This window comes from Phacochoerus africanus, chromosome 2, assembly GCF_016906955.1.
Source record: "Phacochoerus africanus isolate WHEZ1 chromosome 2, ROS_Pafr_v1, whole genome shotgun sequence".
Taxonomy (NCBI): domain Eukaryota; kingdom Metazoa; phylum Chordata; class Mammalia; order Artiodactyla; family Suidae; genus Phacochoerus; species Phacochoerus africanus.
This window is the reverse complement of record NC_062545.1, coordinates 31,148,194-31,163,445: the sequence shown is the minus strand read 5'-3', so window position 1 is coordinate 31,163,445 and position 15,252 is coordinate 31,148,194. Positions and strand designations below refer to the sequence as shown.

Sequence of the window (15,252 nt, the reverse complement as noted above, 5' to 3'; positions counted from 1 at the left end):
AAACCTGAGCCACAGCACTGACAATGCAGAATCCTTAACTACTAGGCCATCAGGGAACTCCACTATGCTCTTGTCTTTAAGGAAGGAACTGTACGATATGATTCCATCTACTGTGTATTGAAAAGCTTTATTTATTTGTTTTATTTTTATTTTATTTTTTGGTTTTTTTTTTTTGGCCATTTCTAGGGCCGCTCATGCCGCATATGGAGGTTCCCAGGTTAGGGATTAGACATCGGATTAGACATCAGAGCTGCAGCCACCAGCCTACACCACAGCCACAGCAACTAGGGATCCGAGCCGCATCTGCAACCTATACCACAGTTCACGGCAATGCCGGATCCTTAACCCACTGAGCAAGGCCAGGGATCGAACCCAGAACCTCATGGTTCCTAGTCGGATTTGTTAACCACTGAGCCATGGCGGAAACTCCAAGTTTTAGATTTTAACTAGACATTGACTGGCTTTAAAGATTTCCAACCAATGCTATTTCCAAGGAGCTTTTAAATAAAAAGTGGTGGACTTTATGTAGATTATGGTTAATATTTTTATATGCTTTCTAAGAAAATTTTTGCTAATTAGAGGTCATAAAAACATTCATTAAAATTTTTTCTTCTTAGCTCATTATTCCTTCTTGTACCTCAGACCCTCCTTCTTAGTAATTTTTCTCTACTCTAAATTCATATTTATTCTTTAAGTGAAAGTATATTGCTAATAAATTCTCCTTTTGGAAAAAAAACTAAGTATGTCTTTATTTTGTCCTTATTCTTGAAAGATAATTTCGCTGGACACTCATTCTAGTTTGGCACTTATTTTCACTTAGCGCATTGAAGACTGTTATTCTATTGTCTTTTGGCTTCAATTTTTTTGCACTGAAAAGTCACCTGTCAATTTGTCAGTTTTTGTAGGTGAATGTTTTCTAGGTGCTTTTAAGATCTCTCTGTTTCCGTTGTTCTGAAGTTTCCTTATGAGGAAACTGCATTGGTTTCCTTTCACTTATCCTGCTTGATATACATTTTGTTTCTTATATATGTGGATTCATGTTTTTTATTAATTCTGGAAATTTCTCAGCTATCATCTCTTCCAATTTTTTCTATTCTCTGTCTTTAAGTCTCTGATCAGATACATATTAGATCTTCTCATTCAGTCCTTCAGGTCTCATCACCTGTAATTCACATTTTCTATCTCCTTGTCTGTCTTTGCTACAGTGTGTTATTTTCTCAGTAGCAAATTACTCCTTTAGCTGTGACCAGCTTGCTCTTAAATCACTGTTATATACATTGATATATAATTGAAATTTAAGTTATATACATATTAAGTTATATATAAAATATAGTTTTATATTTATTAAATACATAATTTAAATATATTATATAATCAAATATAAATACAAATTAAATATATTATGTAATATAATTGTATTAATCATAGTACTAATTATATTATATTAATATATTATGTTAGTATAATTATACTAATATATTATATATTAATATATTAATCATATATATTACTATAATTAGTATAATATAGTTTAAATACAATTTAAATACATGTTAATAGAATCATTATATTAAATAATCATGTATTTAAATTATATTAAATAATTTTATATTTAAATTACATATAATTATTTCCAACTTCTTTAAGTTGTGCTTGGTTCTTTTTAATGTTATTACACATTCATTTTAATTCACAGTTATTTCTTTATGTATTTCATCATAGCTCTTTTTCTGCTCATTCCAATATCTGAATTGTTTGAAATACATATCTTTTGTTTCTCAATCAAAATTGCTGGTTTACCTGTGTTTGATTAATCTAGAATTAATTAGGGAGGCTTTTCTTAAGAGAGAATTCTTATTTATTTATTTAGGCCACACCTGCAGTATGTGGAAGTTCTGGGTCAAGGATGAAACCTGTGCCACAGCACTGACAAGGCCGGATCCTTAACCTGCTAAGCCATCAGAGGTCTCTAATTTTTATTAACTTCTTAGAGTAACCATCAGAGTTCACTGACCTGGGATACCTTCATACATTAAAAAGTGTCCTTGTCAGAGTTCCTGTCGTGGCTCAGTGGTTAATGAATCCAACTAGGAACCATGAGGTTGCGGGTTCAATCCCTGGCCTTGCTTGGTGGGTTAAGGATCCAGCGTTGCTGTGAGCTGTGGTGTAGGTTGCAGACGCGGCTCGGGTCCCTAGTTGCTGTGGCTGTGGCGTAGGCCAGCGGCTACAGCTCTGATTTGACCCCTAGCCTGGGAACCTCCACATGCCGAGGGAGCAGCCCAAGAAACGGCAAAAAGACCAAAAAAAAAAAAAAAGTGTCCTTGCTTTATGCAGGAGTCTCAGTTGCAGTTTTTGCCTAGAATCCATATCTTAGTCTCAAAATCACAGCCTCTTCCTCTTTCCCAGCTGCTTTTACTTGTAACTTTCATTTTTGTAGCCTTTAGTGATTATCTTGCTTTGCAATGAGCCAAGAAATGAACTAAGTATGTTTGAACTTTATCCAATAACTGTTTTATTTTATTATTATTATTTTTTTTTTTTTTTTGCTTTTTGGGCTGCACTGTGGCATATGGAGGTTCCCAGGCTGGGGTCTAATTGGAACTGTAGCTGCTGGTCACAGCCACAGCCACAGCCATGCCAGATCCCAGCCATGTCTGCAACCTACACCACAGCTCATGGCAATGCCAGATTCTTAACCCACTGAGCAAGGCCAGGGATCAAACCTGCAACCTCATGGTTCCTAGTCGGATTCATTTCCACTGCACCACGACGGAAACTCCTGATAACTAATTTTATTTTAGAAAGATCATTGAGTGTACCTTGTCAATCATACCATCAGAAGTAGAAATCACCCACTTCTAACTTTTTGGTAATTTGCGTTTTTCATATAAATTATTTATTTTGTCTGCTATTTATAGTACCTCTTAAATTTTTAAGTGTTTATTTCTTGATTCCATTTTCATTCCTAATATTTTTATATTTCTTCTATTTTTTCTTAATCAGTTTCAAAGTTATATCTTTTTCTTTTAAGTTAAGAAATTAACTTTTGACTTCATCACAGCTTTAGACTCTAGAGGTCAGCAAACTTTTTTTTTTTCTTTCTTTCTGTAAAGGGCCAGAAGTTTTAGAACTGCAAAATACAGTAACCAAAATGAAACACTTAATAAGACACTAAGTAGCAGAATGGAAGAGAGAGGAAAGAATTAGTAAACTTGAAGATGAAAAGGATCAGACAGGGAGTTCCTGTGGCTCAGTGGCCAACGAATCCAACTAGGAACCTTGAGGTTGCAGGTTCGGTCCCTGGCCTTGCTCAGTGGGTTAAGGATCTGGCGTTGCCGTGAGCTGTGGTGTAGGTTGCAGACACACCTCGGATCTCGAGTTGCTCTGTCTCTGGTGTAGGCCGGCGGCTATAGCTCCAATTGGACCCCTGGCCTGGGAACCTCCATATGCCACGGGAGTGGCCCTAGAGAAAGGCCAAAAAAAAAAAAAAAAAAGAAAGGAGCAAAGACATTTATAAACACATCAAGGAGAAGAAATACAGGTGCTAAGTAAGCAGATTCTGGCTGCCAAGGGTGAAGGGGGCGGGTATGGGTGTGGCTATAAAAAGGGCAATGGGAGGAGACTTGGTGCTAAAATGTTCGTATGAGAAGGTTCTACATCTTGACTGCATCAATGCCAATACCCTAGTTGTGATCTTGAACTTTAATAGTTTTACAAGATGTTACCACTGGGGGAAACTTGGTGACAAATACCAATGAGAGGGAACTCTATTCTACAACTGCATGTGAATCTACAATTACCCCAAAATATGACTTTTAAATATTAGCATAAACCCATTTTACATTTTACAGAGAATGGGCTCTTTATTTTAAATGCCCATGCCATCCCAAAGGAGAATATTGGTCAGTTGGGTCCATTCCCGGCTTAAGAATAGTTTACTGCAACACAGAAAATTCTAAATGACTATGAGAATGTTTGATCATGGATCAAGAAAAGACACAGAGGCAACAAGGTAGCCTAATTTACCCAATAATATCTACTGCCTCCACGATAGAACTAATTTAAATGATATATGATGGTTACCTTACTAAATTTTGGTACTCTACCACAAAATAATAATTAAATGTTAAAAATCATGGTAAACTTGAGGGAGAGTAACACATTAAATTTGGCACTGGAAACAGGTCAGATGTAATCAGATACTTTGAAATGAACTTAAAATGACCACAGCACCTGGGTTTGGAAAAACAATGAAATAAAACATACTATCATTAAATTATAATTTAGATTTTTGTTGAAAATCATTACAGAAAAATCAACTTAGACCAGAAAGCTTTTCATGATCAGGTCTTTGGCTATGAAAGTTACTAATAGCTTATATCCTACTCTTGGGTTAAGAGATGTAAATATAGTTCCTTTTACCCTGGTCTGATTTCAGTATTTCAGATGTACCAACAAACAGTTGATATGAAACTTTCAAAACGCACTGGAAACTGCAACTAGTATCGGTAAAATCTTTGTTTTGGCTAAATAACTGCATTTCTAAGTTTTCCACCAATGCTAATAGATTTTTGGAGTTAGTAACGACCGTCGAACGGTACTTACAGTAAACACTTAAAAATTTGTACTTTGGGTTTGCCAAAGTGGGAATTAATGCCCTTTCAAGTTTATTTAAAGACTCCGTTCAGTTCTAGCAGACTCCCTCTAAAACAAATACGGGTGTTGTGCATGTAACGACTGCACAGGAAATATGGTTTTGCCCTCTACCACTTACGTTTTAAGCAGAAATGCCATCACTACACAAAACCTACAGGAATCCCACTCTGAGTAATTAAGTGACCAACCTCTTAAAAACCTGCCAGAAGCAACAGGATTTATAAAAAAATCTATTTAGTGTGTCAGTTATTTAGTTCTATTTCTGCATTTAAAATTAGAATTTGGAGAAAAATAAGATTTCAAAATATTCATAGTTTTCATGTTAACCAAATGATTACAAAGGATTAAAACTGCCATATTAAAATAGTAAATTATGAGAAAATGAATTAATACAAAACATTGAGTTTTCTTCATTCCCTCTTGATTAAAAAAAAAAAAAAGAATGCCAAGGGATACGGTAAGGTTAACTTTAAAATGTTTTAAGGAACATTTTACTAGAAGCATGCATAATGCGTCGGCTTTGAGTACATTCTGAAAAAACATAGATTCCAAAATCCTCTTAGGCTTTTCCTTTCTCTCCAATGCTCTGCCCTCTAATGGTAGTAATAATTTTGCAAAAGTCCTAATAAATGTCAGTCGTGACTATTAGGAGGCCCTGGAAAGATGAAAGTTTCTTTTTTTTGGAGACAGTACCTATAGATCACCTTTCAAATGAGAAGCTCTCTTTAGAAAACTATCACTTTTCTAATAGTCTGTTAGCTGAGAAAAAAGAATGAAATTCAGTTACTTCATACTGGGTGAACATATAAATAGAAAGCCAGTCCTTAAAAATGAGTGATCCTCAGATATAGTTGGTCCAGAATGAAGAATCCATGCTCATGCATGTTGTTTTTTCCTTACCTCCTTCCTCTCCCACCCATTTTCTTCCTAACATTAAGTGCTTTTTACATGCCTAATGCCAGAATGTAAGCTCCTGGAGGGCAGGAACCACATTCTTTTGGTTCACTCTTATACCCTCTCTGCTGCATGTAGCAGCCTGTGCAAAATTAATACCAAATTAGGTACACAAATATTTACTGATAAACTAGGGAGGAAGCTGAAGTGACAGAGCTTCCGGATGCTTCCAGCTTCAGGGGCAGGTGGGCCAGCTCCGGAGCTCCTCCCAGGGCAGTGCTATAGACGTGACTTCCCTTGCCTGCCCCTCTGATGCTTCTATTTTCAGGGGGAAACCCCTTCTGCTTCTATCATCAAGCAGTTGTTCTCCTGACTGAACCCAGACAGATAGGTTAAAACTGTTTAATTCGGCATTAAGGGAAAACAGGTTTCCTACATGAATTAACTTAGTGAAAGATGCTGCCTCACTGAGTCCATTGACATTGTTAAATCCAGCTAAAATGAAGAAAGACGAACCTACAGGTTTACAGTCAAACAATTTATTTCCTGTATGACAGTATTTTTAAGGACACAAATTCCTAAACAAGCAGGGAAATTTTTTTAATCTTTTCTCTGCTTAACGACTGTCATTAAGCAGAGACATCGTGCATTCAATTGTCAAGGAAATGGTCCAACATAACATTTTCCAGCTCCCTTGAGTGCCAGTCCTGCCAAGTGTATTTCCTTGCTGAGAAATACAAGGTCATGCTGCTCAAATCTTAGGGATGGACTGATGAGGTCTGGGAGCCACAGGTTAGTTTTTTGTTTTCTTAAGTGAATCATGAAAATATGTAAACAACTTTTCTTTTTCCAGGACAGAAGGATGATGACGTTCTTTACTATTAATGAGAAGTTCTCATTATATTTATTTTAAATGAACTAAAAATGTCATTAAACCCATAACTTATCCAAATAACTCTCTTCATTCTCCTCTGAAATTTAATTCTTAATGTAGTAACATGATTGTGTGTAAAAAAATAGTCAATTTTACCTTTCAAAAAAATAAATGCTGCATAATTCAGTTACCCTGTGAATGGCTCTTCACTATTAAGGTGGACAATGCCTTGTTTCCTTTACACAGGTTTTTATTGTTTATTGTGACGTTTCTTTTTCTACCTGAAGAAACAAACAAACAAAAATCACACCAACTAGAAAAACTAGTCTGCGTTTTCCTTTAAACCACAGACTAATTTTGCGGGACAAGAAACTTTCAAAAGTCATTCCTTTTTTCATTACTAACATGTCTAGATTGGTATTTAAAACACGACTTTTTTGTGTACAAGATTTTACTTTTTTTTTCCCCTAGGGTCACACCCACGGCTTATGGAAGTTGCCAGGCTAGGGGTTGAATCAGAGCTGTAGCCACTGGCCTACACCACAGCCACAGCCATACTGGATCCTTAACCCACTGAGTGAGGCCAGGGATGGAACCTGTGTCCTCCTGGATACTAGTTGGGTTCATTACCACTGAGCCATGATGGGAACTCCCAAATTTTACTATTTTTTAACAAAAGTAGTAGAGATCCTGAGGAAGGACCTGGTGGCAGCCTCTCCAAGGTGCAGTGTTCTCAGTGAACAGTGTAGATGCAGCTGCTGGGCACCCAGCGTGCTAAGCGGCCCTGACTGCAGAGGCTGCCTCCACAGTTTGCAGTTGCAGATCAAGCTCCATTTGTGTTCATATTTGTATTTTTTTAAGAATTGATCTCATGCCTACTAAAACCAAGCTGCATTATGCTGAAATGGCACCAGTTACTCTTTCACTAGTAAACACTGTGCAAAACCAAAACATTTTCATAATATTTACTGACCAATACAACAGCCAAGCACTTTCATGTCACACCATCATTCAATTTAAGCAAAGAGACTGGTTAATGTCAAGTCTGTGTTGTGCAAGTATGCCTTTGGAACACACTAACAGGAACAATGTGTGTCTCTTGATAAGGTAACTTCTTCAGTTTGAGACTCAGTGTGACTGTCAGATATGCTGAGAGGCATAAGTGCAAGTGCCACCTTTCAAAGATTTTCAATGTAACACAGTGAAAACTTGACGAATTTTTAAAATTTGGCTATTGTACTACTTTTCATTTTGTTTTTTCTGATCAAGACGACACACTGTGTTTCAAATTTTTCCCTCAACATTAATGTTTCTTAAAAGACTGCAAACCACTCAAGTTCCTGTTTTCAATCACTGATCTGTGTCTCAGTCAAAATATTTGCTAAAGTATTATTACACTTTAAATTCACGTCCCCCAAATTAAATGCTTTTGCTGTTATTGGGAACTCACCATGAAGTAAGCAAAAACAAATGCATTTGTCTGTATGAGAACAAACATTTTATCAACTATAACCACGGCAGAAAATTGAGTGGATCTGTGGCAGCCACTGGGACTCTTACACAGTCCTAAAACACTGGCTTATCACATCAAACAGCATACTTATCTGCGCACTTACAAAGAAAATCCATCGGGAGCAGGCCTGATGGGCTTGCGCTGACTTCAGAACAAGTGGTATTTGTATGAATTCTTTTCCTTGCATCACCCATCCTGTTCGCTAAAGCAAGCTGATTCTGGTGAACACAAAGTCAAAGTTTCTAAATCATTCCCTCACAAAAGAGTTTTCTACAGTCTCATTTATGGAATACGTCGAGTTTTGATGACATGCAAAGTAGATTCTATCTATTAGTGGCAAAACCTTTCAGGAAAACCAAGGTAAAAACTTTTTGAGTACAGTGGTACTCCAGCAAGATGCAGAAGGGTGGCCACGTGGTTCCATCTCCTTTGTTGAGATTTCAAGTAGCAGAGTGGCTAAAGCGTGAGGTAAGCGTCCAGCCCCACGGAAGCGGAGTTATCAAGAAATGAAACGATCTATACACTTTTAAAATCATCTTTATTTTGGCTGCAAAGATACAATTTACTTAGTTACTTAATATTGTATTTGTTCCCATTTGAAGTCTCATAGCTTGCCATGTAAAACACTGCCTTCACTATCAAACTGTGATATAAGAACATTATAAAATACAAACTATAAACTAAGATAATCTTCTTTACAGTATTCAGGTTAGTACATTAAAACAACATTGATTAAAAAAGGCAAGTGAGTTAACTGGCAAACATCCAACTCCTTTTCCAATGAAAGATGGTACACAACAGTACGCAAAGGAAACAGAATTTTGTGTTAAATGCTCAAAAACAATTAACTGTGGGAAAGTTACTTCCCCAAAGTCATTGTGACCCAAGGATGCAAACATAACCATTACTCTATAGGATGTAAGGAAAGGTAGGTAATTTTCCATCATAATAGCTGTGGAAATACACAGCAGAATAACAAGCTGGGATCTTTAGAATTCTAACACAATAGGTATTGATTTGTCATAATCTTTCTCCAAATTACATTAAACATTTACAGTGACTACACAATTCCCCGCAAACGAACGCCAGACTTAAAACAAGCCTATGTAAAAACAATCTATGCTGGGTATTCTACTAGGCAATCTACAGCAAATGCTTACTATATACACATCAGGACTATGGGATATACTAGCAAGTTACTCCTTGATTTCAGAATAAACAAGGATCTTAAGACAATAACAACAACAAAAAAAGTTAAATAGACAATTTGTGCTGCTAAGAACCAGAAAGAAACAACTCCCACAAACATATATGTTAATTTATTTAAGTTATTGAGACTATTTCCTCTGCTGGCCCACATTAAAATTAAACTGAAGAGTTGTAATTGAAGTAATATAAACGTGGGTGCATGTTACACTGTGACAGAGAGAGAGATGCACAGAGAACACCTACACCTTCAGGTTTACCAAGTCCCAAAACTAAATCAACAGGATAAATAAATTATAAATGAAAGGCATACACGATGTGGGCAAAAACCTGACAGTTATTAGACTGAAAGCATGAAAGTTATGCCAGCAGTGATATTTAGAAAAACTTTCAGTATTAGAAAATATCAGATTTAATTCAAAGAAAACTTCCCCCAAATAAAAATAACAAAGTATAGGAACCACTCTTTAGGCAACAGCTTTAAAATAATAATAAAAACCCACCATGATTAACGGAGTCTTCCTACGTAATTGACATAGTGTAGTGCAATAGTGTGCGCCTTTATAATCTTAGCTTTTCACTCTCCATATTATGAAGCCGATAATTACAACTCCGACAACAAGGATAAAAATGATGATGCACAGCGTTTTTCTGGATTTGCGCTGCAGATGCAAAAACAAACACGTTTACAGATGTAGTGGAGTATCTCTATAGTAAGTGACAAATCATTTAGCTCTTTTCTAGAATAAAATCAAGTTATTTATTGCCCTCAAAAAAAAATTTTTTTTTGTCTTTTGTCTTTTTTTGTCTTCTCAGGGCTGAACCCGCAGCATATGGAGGCTAGGGGTCTCATCAGAGCTGTAGCCGCCAGCCTATGCCAGAGCCACAACAATGCCAGATCCGAGCTGCGTCTGTGACCTACACCACAGCTCACGGCAACGCGGAACCCTTAACCCACTGAGTGAGGCCAGGGGTCGAACCTGAAACCTCATGGTTCCTAGTCAGATTCCCTTCCACTACACCACGATGGGAACTCCTTGCCCTCAAATTTTTGTCAGTATTTGTTTGCTTCTTGAAAATCCCTTCAATACATATACTATGATTTTGAAAAAAATATTCTTGTTGAACTAATGGTATAAATTCAGGGCGTAATTATTCAACTTTCTTCCTAGGCATGTGGTTGGGCTTAATTTTTAAAAAGACACAGAGAAATAAAAATTACTAACTTAAGCAATATAGACAGAATTTACCTATATGTGAAAAACAGCTCAAAACCATTAGTTTTATCAAAATACTGTTCTTCAAAATGAGTTTTCTGACAATCAGCAAGGGGAAATGCTTGGCAATATTTCCTAAAGTGGACTTCTTAGTTTCCCAAATCATTCCCATCCTTTAATATGAATGGAAACTGCATTCAAAATCTCAACATAACAAGTAAAAAATAAAAAGCAAAGAGCTAAAAAGATTCTAATCCAGTCATTTAAAATACAAAGGTTAGGAGTTTTGCTACATTCTTCACTCCTGGCCCAGCTGCAGATTTCTATACTTCTCTAAAGTTTTTGTATATCTCACAGCAACATGCAGGAATCCTTTTTCTTATAAAGCAGAAAAATTTGTAAATTTACTTTGTGTCAACCAGAAGTAGCATAAATTTTACAAAAAAGCTAAGTTCCTGATTCTGAAATTATCCTGAAAACCATGAGTACTTTTCAGTATTCCACATAGCTTTCTAATTAATTTTTCATCAGAGTACTTCTCACATATTCAACACAGTTCAAGTTTCAGTCTCATCATGCCCATATATTTTCCCCAGATTCCACCTGGTTACCGCAGACCCATGTATGATGTGCCTTCATCAACAAATGACAGCTGTGCCACTAATGTATCTTTTTGGCCCAGGGTGCCCTCCAGGGAGGTGCTGGGTTGCTGTGGTGATAAGACCATTTACCACCTTCCTTTATGCTCATGGTTCACCCAAACAGTAGAAAAGCACCTTATTTGGCAGAGGCACAAATTTAATACCAAGGCTGCCCAGTGCGACTCCCGGGGAGCTGCTGGCTTTCCAGCCCTTGTCTTGCAGGGCTCTTTCCTCATCTCTCCAGGCCCCCTGGGGTTAAGGCTGGGGGCAGCTCTGGCTCTTGGAGGTACAGCTTGGGAAAATGTGTTTCTTTCCCCCAGCGTGGCTGTAAGCTTTCCCTTCCACCAGGAAGAGGAAAAGTAAAACTTGGGGATATAGTTGCATTCCCCTCAAAATCCAAAAGGAAAACGAAATTGCATGGAAGCCCAGTCACTGATGAATCCTGCTAAATACTATGTCTGAACAGCTATGACTGTTGGCATTTACAGATTACTGTGTGTGTGTGTGTAAGTTCTACTATCTACAATATATGACATGGTGACATTAACTCTGCTGAGCTGCCATTCTGAATCTCACACAGAGACGGTAAACATGAGTTTATCATCTGTCGTTGAGGACAACTGCCTGCAACTCAGCATCCTCTGTGTAGCTTCCCAATCCCTGACATATCACTAAATATGCACTGATTTGTCCCGGGAAAAAATGGCATTGAAACTAAAAGGAACTTCAAAGGTTAGTGAGAACAGTGAAAAGCAATTGAAAACACCTAGGATGGTGACAATATCTTAGACATTTGATAAGATAAAAAGTTTCTGAGAAAATAATTATCAACAACAAGAAAAGGTAGCTTTAAAAAGGCAAATCAAACACTAGGATGGTATTTGGGGGTTCCCAAAGAGCCTGGCCTTATCTTTGTTGAACAACAGAGATTTACATATTAAAAGATACATCAATATTAAAGTATTAATGGTCCTAATATTTGTAGTCCTCCATACATATTTATATAATGACTCAGGACATATGGATTCCCTATACTAACGTGATTCACCCAAGAAATCAGTTCATTCCTGGTGGAGGCGCTGCTGAATGCTGACAGAACACCTAACGGTCAAGAACATTCCAAGCTAATACAATTTCCACAGGACCTAAAGAGGTCTTTTTGGACAAGGATCTTTGCCTCTTTAGTCCAGAGTATCAGTGACATAAAAGAAAGAAAAGGTAGAAGGGAACATAGTCAATGGAGACGAATCGCAATCAAAGAGGTTTCTGGGTTGGAATGTCAAAATGACTGCGGAGACCAGCAGCTGTCAGAAAAGACTGGAGTTGTCTACTGCTCCCCTCAACACTAAACACTAAACTTCCTATCCCTGTGGGTCAGAGGACTGGTTTGGCCCCAAGAATAGACGGACTAAACCCAGTTTTAAACTGATGGGTGGAGTTCCCGTCATGGTGCAGAGGAAACAAATCCGACTTGGAACAATGAGTTTGCAGGTTTGATCCCTGGCCTCACTCAGTGGGTTAAGGATCTGGCGTTGCCGTGAGCTGTGGTGTAGGTTGCAGATGTGGCTCAGATCCCATGTTGCTGTGGCTCTGGCGTAGGCTGGTGGCTCAGCTTCACTTCGACCCCTAGCCTGGGAACCTCCATATGCTACATGGGTGCGGTCCTAAAAAGCCTTAAAAATATATATATATTAAAGTGAAAAAAAAAATGATGGGCATATTTCTGACCTGTCTTCCATGGGATTTTAAATATTAACATTTCAGCTACTTTAAACTTTTTTTTTTAGATTTTTATTTTTTCTATTATAGTTGACATAGCCACTTTGAACTTGATTACACACACACACACACACACACACACCTACAGAGAGACAGACACAACTAAAATGCTGAAATTATGAGACAATTTAGCATAGTCAATATTACCTGATAATCTGCTGCCCTTGACAGCTGCTGGTTCGCCTGCTGAACGTGCACCTCTGAGCTTTCCACATTGGCTTCTATGCTATCTTTAAAATAAAACACACAACTGTTGAGCAGGTGCTGATGCTCCAGTAATAAAGCTGCACAAAGCACTAGATTTCATTTAAGGTAAGATTAAACATGTGTAGTCAAAGGTTACTATTATTAGGTATACGGGCAAAGTTGAATATTTTTCTTTTTAGCTATACTATTTTTCAGGTGATCCAAACAAAACATAAAAATTTGAAGGAAAAAACCCTAATCATCTTCATTACCACATACTCTAGTTCTACGTGGTTATTGCACAAAGTGCTGTCACAGAGTTGCATTCTGTGATGGCCAACTCAGGACCACGCAGGCATCTGAATTTTCATTTAGAGTAAATATAGAGAATCCAAACCCATCATTTGCTTGGTGGCCATCATCAACGTTCTCTGTGCTGAGATCTAGCTTCCCTGAGGAGCCCTGCAGCCTTCTCGAGGGGTGACGGTTTTCCTTTCCGCCCTCCTCTGACCTGGGGGGGCAACAGGTGCCAATCCGCAGGATGGGTGACCACCGTCTCCTCCTCCCTGCAGCTTTCAGTTCTATAACTCATGCTGTCCCACTCAGCCAACCCTTCTTGCTGCAGACATCATAGAGCTCAATGTCTTTTCTTCTCACTTCCAGAATATTTTAGCCCCTGAACCACTGATGTTCTCTTCACTGCTCCTCCTAGTACATGTTTGGCAATTTCAATATCCAATGGCTGACCTTCCTATTCCTTGGCCTCTCAGTTCCCCCCTTTTTTTTTCCTGTCTTTTTAGGTCTGTCCACGTGGCATATAGAGGTTCCCAGGCTAGGAGTTGAATCAGAACTGTAGCTGCTGGCCTCCACAGCCACAGCAATGCCAGATCCGAGCCTCGTCTTCGACCTACACCACAGCTCACAGCAACACCACATCCTTGACCGACTGAGCGAGGCCAGGGGCTGAACCTGCATCCTCATGGATACTAGTAGGATTCGTTACCACTGAACCACGAGGGGAACTCTCTCTCATTTTCTTGAGCACATGTTTTTCAAAGACTTTGCCTGTGACCCTTTCTCAGCCACCTACTTCCATGATCACATCCCAAACCCATCATTACCGATTACTGCAGCTTCTTCGTAATCTCCATTCAGGTCTCACTCTCCGATCCCCACCTGCTATCTTCAGAGCTCTCTCCTTCTGAGACCCCGACTTGAGTGATCCCACCACTCTTCCCTACCTCTCACACACTTCAGGTCCTCACTCCCTTTCCCTAGCTTAGACTCCATGGATAATCATGTGTCACTGCTTTCTTGTATTTACCTTCATCCCCCTTGTCCCTACTTAATCACACTTATGTGACAAAACCTTAACCTGTCCCACACAGCAGCTGAGCATTAAGTGCAAAAAGGGATCACCTGTGCCGACTTATTTCACATTAAATTCTGGACTGCAAAGCATGCCTGCCTCACTCCCCCAGTTCCTCAAAGACCAAGTCATCCTTTCTCCTCTGTCCTCTAACTTCTCCTGCCTCTTCGCACACCATCATTCTCCAACAGGGACTCCGATCTCTGGATCGCTGAGACAGCAGGAACAATCAGAAGACATCTCCACATGCTCCCCTGACCCTTGCCAGGGCAACACGCCACAACATCTGTACTCAGACTTCTGGTCCACGATTAGGGGGGATCCAGCCAAGCTCCAGCAAGAGCCAACCCCTCCCTGGGTGCCCTTTATCTCATTCTTGTCACTAACTCAAAGACCTTGCTCTATCATCCCCACTTTTTTCCCATCAATCTTCCTGCTGCCATCTTAAAACAAACCCAAAAGCCTCTCATTTATTCCACGTCCACTGGCAGCTATGACCGCACTTGATTCCCAGGAAGGATTGTGTACACTTGCCATCTCATCACCTCCTCGCAGTGTCTCCTAAACCTACTTTACCATGCTCTCTCCCACGCCATTTCACCAACACAGCTCTCCTCCGAGGTCCCCTAGGCCCTACATATTGTTAAACTCAACAGTCAACTCTTAATTCTCAGTTTACTTCATCTAACAGCAGCATCTGAAACAGCTGACTAGCCATCGCTCTTGAAATGCTTTTTCTACTTCATTCCAAAACAATACACTCACTTGGTTTTCTTCTGCATCACCGACTAGTCTTTCTTAGTTATGTTTAATGGTTCCCCCTTGGCTCTCTGGGCTCTAAATCAGGAACCAACAACCCTTTTTTATGTACCAGATAGTAAATATTTTAAGCTTCTTGGTTCTTTCATATGATCTGT

The 15,252-nt window shown here is 38.7% G+C and overlaps 1 protein-coding gene across 1 annotated transcript in view; it reads right to left on the bottom strand.

Moving 5' to 3' along the window:
* Nucleotides 1-8,458: 8,458 nt before the first annotated feature.
* STX7 (syntaxin 7) overlaps nucleotides 8,459-15,252 on the bottom strand; it is a 52,747-nt gene continuing 45,953 nt past the window's right edge. The window contains exons 9-10 of the mRNA XM_047758512.1: nucleotides 12,928-13,010; nucleotides 8,459-9,805 (exon numbers count right to left, since the gene is read on the bottom strand). Coding sequence (XP_047614468.1) covers nucleotides 9,713-9,805; nucleotides 12,928-13,010 — 176 coding nt within the window. The 3' untranslated portion in view covers nucleotides 8,459-9,712. The remainder of the gene's footprint in view (nucleotides 9,806-12,927; nucleotides 13,011-15,252) is intronic.